The following is a 9,834-nucleotide window of genomic DNA, read 5'->3' on the forward strand; positions in this document are numbered from 1 at the left end:
CAGATCATTATAGGGAGGATTTGATATCTATAATTTGCTGTAGTTGTGTTTTGACAGAGGGAATAATGACGTATGGTGCTGAACGTTCCCCGCAGACACACAGAACAAATATGGCATCACGCACTGCATTCCCCTTCAGTGAGTCTTTATTCTCTCACCATGTGCACAGTCATATGAAACATATGTTACCACATAAGACACTGTTCAGAAACAGACAACATAAACAACTATAAATACATATGTTTCCATGCTTTTAAATGATGTACATTTCTAACTGCAAGGACTATTTCTGCACGCTCCACACACAATTACTGAGCAGCCTCATGTCCCAAAAAATTCTGCATCATTAGCCTGCGGGAGAACCTGTAATTAGCATGTAGACTGTCCGAATACTGCATACATGGACATATGTGTAACATGTCCAAAATCATATGCAAATGTTACAGGCATGTGAAGAATATATTGGGCGATTCTCCGTTATGTACGGGACAAATTGAAACAACATACGTCTCCAAAATACCAAGATTTTAGTGGGTCTTAAGTTATACGGTAAGGCATCGTCACTAAGCAATTAAGTTTTCATATAACAACAATTTTTTAACAGACCAATTTGAAAGAAAAAAAAAAAAAAAAAAAAAGAGAGGCCTACATAAAATTTACCATTCAGCAGAGCCAAATTAATGCACTGGGAAAAAAAAAAAAAATAGGAAATCTGGGGCCTCTCAATGCCCACCGGGCTTTAGGCAGGAGCCTAGGTTGCCTAATAAATAATCTAGCTCCCCCTTTCACCCTAAAGGACACAGGCTTTCAAGTCACCCAAAAGAAAGGAAAAACAATCCAGCCCATGTCAACAACCAAATGGCAATACAGTTACACGGCCAAGTGGTAAACTACAGATGGCATAAAGTAAAATTGGGACAATAGTCTGAACTAAAGCTGAAGTCTATGAGACCTTGGGTCTCCAAGGGTTGATGAAAGAAGTAAACTATCACAAGAAGGAGCATCACCATGGGGGTTCATCGAACCAACTACTGAGTGGAATGTGAGATCATTCAAATGAAAGTCATCTGCCTTGCGCCACCCAATGGGAACATATACGTCTCACAGGAGGTACTTGAGACTTCCATCACATAGAACATATAATGTACCCAACTGTAGAACACTTCAAACACATTACAAAACCGCATTTAAAATGAATTGCTCTACAAGGCTCAGTAGAGGTTTTAATTAAACACACAATAAAAATTTCAGCGTTAACTTCTATGCCAAAGATCACTGTGATGAGTGTATGTCACTGATGTTGGAGCCACGCACAAAAATATTGGCACGTCAAGTCTCAAATTACCCCTTAAAAAGTAGAATGCGCTTAGATCAGTGGGGACGGGATGTACTAAGCCTTGAAAAGTGATAATTTCACTGTGATAAAGTAACAGCCAATCATCTCCTAACTTCCATGTCACAGGCTGGGTTTGAAAAATGACAGGAGCTGATTGGCTGGTACTTTATCACAGTGAAATTATCACTTTTCAAGGCTTAGTACATCCCGCCCTGGTTCTCAAAGTGTGTGCGGTGGCACCCTGGGGTGCCTCAGGACACTTGCAGGGGTACCCTGGGTTGGTGGTCCAGGACCAATTCAATTTACTTCTGGTCAATGTAACACGCAAAACCAGTGCTGGTGGCTGCCAATCATAACACATGTGGACAAACGTAAGCTAATCTTGTCCCTCACCACATAACTGACCCTAAGGATGACATATAAACACAATTTACTTCATTTAATATTTCTTTCTAAATTGCTCAGTAAGAAACTTTTGGCCTAGGGATGCCGTGAAAAAAAATCTGATACTCTAGGGCGCTGTGAAAAAGTTTGCCACTGGCTTAGATCCATACTGAAAATGACCTGTAGTCGTCGGCCATTCAAACTGATAGCCCCCCTACATGACGGACCACTGGAGCTGTCCAATTTACGCTGGTTACTCAATGTAGTAAGAAAATGGCAAGCACACTGCGTAAAACTCAATCGCTTCCTACATGCTGTGAGATCCAACGCTTGCCATCACGGTCCGGAAGGGGTGGGCTGTAAGTCAATGAATTAGACTCTACTAACCTCCTTTGTTTAGTAAATAGGTCATGTGCAAGCACTAGTGACTATGGAGGTCAGTGGAGCCATCAGGTTCCGTTCCCCATTTACACGATTTCACTAGCACTAAAGATTCCCAGTGGATAAGCTGCACTAGAAAATCTCATTTGTGCAGACTGTAAACGGACCTTGGGGGTAATTCAGAGTTGATCGTAGATGTGCTAAATCTACGATCATTTACTCTGACATGTGGGGGGACGCCCAGCACGGGGCTAGTCTGCCCCGCATTTCAGGCCCTTCCCCCCCCCACCCCCTGCACAAGTACAAAAGCATCGCACAGCAGCAATGCTATTGTACTTGACAATAGCTCCCTACCTGCGCAGCCCCTGCGGGCTGGCAGGGAGCTACTTGTCGCATCCAGGGTCGCAGCGGCTGCATGTGACATCACGCAGCCGAAGCGGCTGCCCCCCCCCCCCCCCCACACACACACACACACACACACACACACACACACGGTTCGGGCATGCCTGCGTTGTCCGGATCACGCCCCCTAAACTGCGGCCAAACGCAGCCGGCCCGTCCAGTGAAAGCCTGTACCTGTCAATCAGGCAGAGGCAATCGCTGGGCTGAGATGCCGATAGAATCTCTTGCATGCACATGCGCACTGCGGCGCATCCGCAGTTCAGACCTGATCGCCCACTGTGCGAAAATGCACAGCTGTGATCAGGTCTGAATTAGCCCCCTTGTTGCTCGGCTCACAGGCTGCGTGGCAGGATCAGACCTACCTAATCTAACTGGGAAGCCAATAAATTGTTGTCACCATTAGAAATATCACAAACACTGACCGATGTGCAGCAACTGAGAACCGGACAAGCCCGAAGTTACGGAATAAGGGAGCTCTCAGTTCTGTTTATTGTACAACACTGGAAAAGCTGTGACAAGAAATAACCAACACACAAGACAATGACACACTGCCAAATCCTCCCAGAGAATCTGATGTGATGTTCTGAAACAAACCTATTATTAAGGGAATATCTATAAAGCGAGCTGGAGAATGAAAAAATTATTTCTCATCAAACGTGCAAGATTCACTCAATCGCGGCTCGTACAAGCACATTCAGTTCTCATTCTCCATAAATCTCTGGAGCCCTGGAAATGCAGAACACATTGTTCCACAGATCATGTAAACATTTACGTGGTTTTGATATATTGATGCCACAAACATGTTAGATTCTATTGATCAATTGCTACATTCTCAAAGGGAACCCGTCACTAAAGATGTGTCTATTATGTCTGACACAAACAGTTCTCCAACCGTTGTAGAACTATAAGTCCCAGCATTGCCAGAGTACCACTGTAGCACGGGAACCCTGGGCTGCTAACACTAAATTGACACGAGTAAAGCAGAAACATGAGCACGCTTTATTGCCATATATAAGTCAGTGATGAGGCCTAAATAATGGAGATTAAACAGAAAGGGGAATCCTGCAAACGGACTCTGGGGCAGATGCATCTGCGGCCGCCTCTCTGCGGATGTCTGCTTTCTCCATTATGGTAATGCGCGTATCTGCCTTTGTATAGTATAACTCTGTGCGACAGCATGTGGAAGCCTATCCAGCCCACTGTCCTTACAGCCACTGCTGCAGCTGTCATCATTAGTATCTGGCTGCAAAATATCAGGCAGAAAAAGACATTGGGGTCAATTCTATTCAGCGACAGTTGAATAGCGCCGGGAATTAGCTCCCGACGCTATTCAATTCTGCTCCAGTTAAGTCGGCGATGGCCCGTTCTCGCCGACTAAACAGGTTGAATTGTCAGGAGAACGGGCATTCTCCAACTTAACTCCCCGACACGAGGCTGATTCCCATCAGAATCAGCCTCGCGCCGGCCGCGCACCAGCACTTTTGTTGGGTTTCTTCTCTCATCCCCCGGTGATGAGAGAAGAATTCCCGACAATTGAGGGTCACTCGTCGCTGTATTGAATAGCGCCGGGAGCAAACTCCCGGCGCTATTCAACTGTCAGTGAATTGAATCGACCCCATTGAATCTTCCTTAACACTATGGGGTCAATTCAATTATCCGACAGTTGAATAGCGCCAGGAATTAGCTCCCACTGCTATTCAATACAGCGCCAAGTGACACTCAATTGTCGGGAATTCTTTTCTCGCCCCCGGGGGATGCGAGAGGAAATACAACAACAGTGCTGCCGCGAGGCCGATTTTGTCGGGAATCGGCATCGCGCCGGGGATTTAAGTCAGAGAATGTCAGTTCTCCCGACAAATCAACCTGTTAAGTCCGAGAGAACGGGCATTCGACAGCTTAACATGAACTGAATTAAAGAGCGACGGGAGCTAATTCCCGGCGCTATTCAACTGTCGGAGAATTGAATCGACCCCATTGTGATTGAGAAGAGAAGTCATCCGACACTCCCACAAACAGGGGTTCACTACGATATGCCGGCGGTCGGGCTCCCGGCGACCAGCATACCGGCGCCGGGAGCCCGACCGCCGGCTTACCGACAGTGTGGCGAGCGCAAATGAGCCCCTTGCGGGCTCGCTGCGCTCGCCACGGGCACGGTGGCGCGCTACACTATTTTATTCTCCCTCCAGGGGGGTGGTGGACCCCCACGAGGGAGAATAAGTGTCGGTATGCCGGCTGTCGGGATCCCGGCGCCGGTATACTGTGCGCCGGGATCCCGTCAGCCGGCATACTGAAGACCACCCCACAAACAGCGGGGTCCTTTAACTGACGGAACAGAACTTGTGTGCGGATAGCTGATCCGGCGTATGCACAGAAGATTCCTTTCTTTGGCACATGCGCAGAATATGGAAATCCGTGGGATCCATGCAACTCAGAATCAGCCGCTCCGACAGCCGAGGACAGAAGATGGGAATTAGCAGCGTATCTATATAAAATACTAATAGTTTACGTTAACTTATGCAACAGGACATAAAAAGCTTTGTTTTGTACAGAGAAATCCACACGATAAGAAAAGGAGCAATTACAAAATAAAGAAAGAAATAAAACCACAAGTGAGCATATTATAAGGTGATAAACTTACAAAAGTAATATAACATTTCCTTATTATGCTCGCAGTAATAAATGGTCGGTATAAAAATGAATGAATGAGGTTACACAACTGACACCAGATGATAGCATCAAGGTTACGTAAATGATCATCAGAATTGCAAGGTTTTGGGAACAAATTACATTTAAACCAGACAGAGGAAGTAAAGTAATTACGGTGACACAGATATAGGGTGCGGGAACGCCGCTACGCCTCCGTTATAAAACCAGATTGGTACTTTCACAACAGACTGAGACTCTTCTAATTCAAAGCGGTCAAAGATTTGTATGATGTGGCCACAGCTACATTTCAATCTTATCTGGTTCCTATTTCCCTTGGTGCTGGCATCTACTTATTTCTTAACAGTTATTTTTATAGCGCACACATATTACAGAGACTACTTTGTCATTGTAACCTTCCCTGCCCCATTGAAGGTTACAATGTATTAACATTCCAAAATGTAGCCAAAAACACACTGGGGTTCATTTGTGCCCAAAGCCAAATAACCTGACAATATTTTCCTGGATTGTGGGATAAAATCGAAGAACCTGGAGGAAACCCACACAACACAGGAAGTACGTACAAACTCTGCACAGACATGTCCCTGGTTAGAATCGAACCCTTAACCCCAGCACCATGATGCAGAAAAGCAAACTATTGCGCTCCAGGGCTTCCCTGAGCGCACACACGGCCCGATTGTGATGTGGTTGGCATTGCACCGCTGAAAGGAAGCGGCTGTGCAATATCGTACAACAAATATTCTAACGCTGCAAAAGGCATCTGCAACTAACGCCTCCTGCCAGCCTCTACGATCAGAGCGCTGCGCTCATCGTATCACCATCGGGACTGCACACAGCAGAACACCATCGGGACTTACAGTCTGCGATCAGGGCACTGCGCACATGGTATCACCATCGGGACTTACAGTCGTGATGGTCACAGCCATCAACCAGTCCATGTAAGCCGCTTATTCAGACTGGCTGTTGGAACCCCTCTGCCGGGTCCGGGAAGTCTGAGTCCCCCTGTTTTGTAGAACAGTCCCCGACGCCGCCCCCCACAAACGCCACAGCATGTCAATCATCGGATTTGTAATTAGGCGATCGCGAGTTTGTGTACAAATCCGATCACACGCCCAGTCAGCAATACAGGGCACTGCTCTGTTACTATGGGCCTAATTCAAGGTTGATTGCAAAAGCAAAATCTTCCTCTAATGGGCAAAACCATGTGCACTGCAGGGGAGGCAGATATAACATGTGCAGAGAGAGTTAGATTTGGGTGACTTCTTTTGTTTCTGTGCAGGGTAAATACTAGCTGCTTTATTTTTACACTGCAATTTCGATTTCAGTTTTAACACACCCCACCCAAATCTAACTCTCTCTGTACATGTTACATCTACCCCGCCTGCAGTGCACATGGTTTTGCCCATTAGAGGAAGAGTTTGCTTTTGCGATCAACCTTCAATTAGGCCCTATATACAGGGAGGTGTCCTTTTAATATAACCAGAGTGGTGCTTCTGCATTCACCTTTGTTTTCCATAAACAAGAGCAACTGTGACAATAGCAGTGGGGCATTACTCTCTAGCTGTAGCAGCACTCATTTGCTATCATCACAGCTCTATAGAACACTATAGATGCCAGAACATATACAGTATATACTAGTGGTTCCTTGAACTATGGTGAAAGAGGGGTAGCCCGGGTTTGCTAGAGGGACATAAGCCGATGTAATGTGTTAAGATGTTGGGTGTTTATAGGCTAGTCTCTGTTAAACATATGTACAGCATGCAAGCTTATTTACAAAACTGCCGGCTCCTTTCACACAAATGTGCCTACAGTAGGCCTATTCTACACGGCAGCTACAAAGCCTTCCCCAAGGAGAAGTTTATATGCCTGCCCTGGACAGCCATAGTGTGTAAACCAATACCAATGACATCTAGCCTTCTGCCACGCTTGCACCCACGGCCCAATATTCCCCTATGACATAATGCATGATCAGTGTCCGTTATGTGGATCCTCTCAAGATTAAATCAATAACTATTCTTATTTATTTTTATTTTTTTATTTATTTATTTATAATCCCCCCTCCCCCCCAAAAAAAACACTGAGGTATCATATACCTGGAAGTGACTTTTATGATACATTTGTGTACATTCAGTAAATCATTACTGTTCTGCGCTTTACATATAAAAATCAACAAATATAATAATAATAGCAGACAGAATCGGGGTGTCAGACAGTGATTAATATAACCAGGCCTGCAATCTCCGGCATGTAAGAAGCACCTGTCCCCATTCTGCTATACACCTGGGGGCATCCTGCACAGGTGAGCGCTAAATCAATGCTGATAGCAGCCTTGGATACCAACCTACCCCTATGTATTGTAGTAACTACCCCCACACCATCCAGCACCAATACTGATACAGTCACGTGAATAGCGCACACATTCTATATGTGACAGCAATGGAACAACTGACATACAATTTATTCAGAGTGTGAACAACAGAGGGAGAGAGGTTACACTGGTGGCGATGAGAGTAGTAATAATTATACTAATAACTAGTTACCAGCCCATCAAAATGAGCGCCGACAGCTGTCCGCATCCGAAAGGAGCAACACTTGAATTGCACCATTGGGTGCCATCTAGTGGCCGCCGGCGCACAAAACACTTTAATTCCCCCCACAGAGGTGAGGAGCAGATATAGCATTTTATTGTATAGGATAATGATGGCTCAGATTTACAGTATATGGTGCATCTACAGACTAGATTGCAAGCTCTTGTACACAGGTCTCCACTCTCCAGGCACAGGAGTATAACATTGGGGGTGATGAGGGTAGTAACAGTGATATTAGGAACATTTGTGATAAGGACTACTATAAAGTATATATTATGGTGTGGTGTGGTGTGGTGGTGGTGGTGGTGGTGGGGGGGGAGTTTACGGGCCAGCTTGCCATCTGTAATGCCCATTCCATCACTCTCAGAACACAGGGATAACAATACAGGGGGTCAATGTAATCATTACAATAATAAAATAGGAATATTAGTGATGACAACTATTAAAATGCATATTTTAAGGGGGGGGGGGGGGAGGGTTACAGGCTGAATGGCAAGCTCTTGTGGCAAAGTTCCTACTCTGCGGTAAAGGGGGTAATCATACAGGGTAGCAGTAATAATTACAATACTAGGAGTATTAGTGAGGACTACTGGAATGCATATTTCAAGGGAAGGGGCAGTTTACAGAATAAATTACAAGCTCTTGTGCCACTCTCCAAGCACAGAGCTAACAATGCAGTAGATCAATTGAGTAGTAATAATTAATATAACAATGGTGATAATAGCTATACTAGTAATAACGACTATAAGAAAGCATAGTTTGAGGGGGGTTGGGGACTAGATTGTAAGCTCTTGTGCCAGGTCCTCACTCTCCAGACATGCAGCAGATGAAGGAATTATTATGATAACGCCATAGGGAAGTCCCATATGCGCAGCATGTAAGCTCCCTGGCCAGACCCGCAGTATAACTACTATCAGGCTCAGGGGTGAACACACTGGGGGTTACCTGCTCTCTGCTGCCCGCTTTCTCCTCTCCTCCCATCGTTCTCCGACGCAGTGTCGCCGCTGCCCGTGTGTGCTCCCCTGTGCCCGGGACGGGCTTCTCCTGGTTCCCCCGAGCTTTCTTCATGGTTGGCTGCGGGACAGACGGGTGCTCACCCGGTGGGCACCATGTTTCAGCCCGGTTCCTGTATGATCACTCCGCGACCCGCCAGCCGGATCTACACCCCAACTCCTGTCAAACCCGCCGCTGCTGCAGGGGGCGTGGCCAGGCCGGGGCGTGCCATTCCTGCCTAGCAACACGGGCGAGTCTTCTCACCCGCTGTGATTGGCTACCGGTAGCTGTCAATCACCGGTGTGACTGAGGCGTACAGATAACTGCGTTATCACTCAGTCTGTGAGTGTATGCATGCAATGGTGTGAGTCTGTTGTGCTGACATGCGACTACTGTCTCACCCTGATCTGACCCAATGCCCAGTGCCACATCTCCAGTACATACACCCATTGCCACTTCTCCAGCACACAGATCCAATGCACAAGGCCACATCTCCAGGATAGCATACCTCCCAACATGACCCTCTCCAGGAAGAACAAAATGTTTTGGCGTGTGGTCTTCAGTATGCCGACTGTCAGTATCCCGGCGCACAGTATACCGGCGCCGGAATCCCGACAGCCGGCATACCGACACTTCTTCTCCCTCGTGGGGGTCCACGACCCCCCTGGAAGGCGAATAAAATAGCGTTGCGCGCCACCGTGCCCGCAGCGTGGCGAGCGCAGCAAGCCCGCAAGGGGCTCATTTGCGCTCGCCACGCTGTCGGTATGCCGGCGGTCAGGCTCCCAGCGCCGGTATGCTGGTCGCCGGCACACCATACTACACCCATTTTGGCATACCCTCTAACATTTTACACATAAATGCCCTTATTTATCAATGAGTGATAAATTTCACTGTGAGTGATAAGTTGCACCGGCCAATCAGCTCCTAACTTCCATGTCACAGGCTGTGTTTGAAAAATGACACATAGAAGTGGATTGGCTGGTGAAATTTATCACTCACAGTAAAATTTATCACTCATTGATAAATAAGGGCAATAAATAGGTGCAAATTATGAAAGGGGGCGTGGTCACATGTAAAGGGACGTGA

The 9,834-nt window shown here is 46.6% G+C and overlaps 1 protein-coding gene across 2 annotated transcripts in view; it reads right to left on the bottom strand.

The window, feature by feature from the left end:
* The window catches only part of LOC134957518 (microtubule-associated serine/threonine-protein kinase 2-like), a 193,016-nt gene extending 184,042 nt beyond the window's left edge, over window positions 1-8,974 (bottom strand). Inside the window, exon 1 of one of the 2 annotated variants that reach the window (XM_063939499.1) lies at window positions 8,701-8,971. In XM_063939499.1, the coding sequence (XP_063795569.1) occupies window positions 8,701-8,823 (123 nt within the window). In that variant the 5' untranslated portion in view covers window positions 8,824-8,971. Of the gene's footprint in view, window positions 1-8,700 lie in introns of both variants that reach the window. The other variant, XM_063939498.1, reaches the window with a different exon arrangement.
* Between the last annotated feature and the right edge of the window lie 860 nt (window positions 8,975-9,834).

The sequence above is a fragment of the Pseudophryne corroboree genome, chromosome 9, assembly GCF_028390025.1.
Source record: "Pseudophryne corroboree isolate aPseCor3 chromosome 9, aPseCor3.hap2, whole genome shotgun sequence".
In the NCBI taxonomy this organism is placed as follows: Eukaryota; Metazoa; Chordata; class Amphibia; order Anura; family Myobatrachidae; genus Pseudophryne; species Pseudophryne corroboree.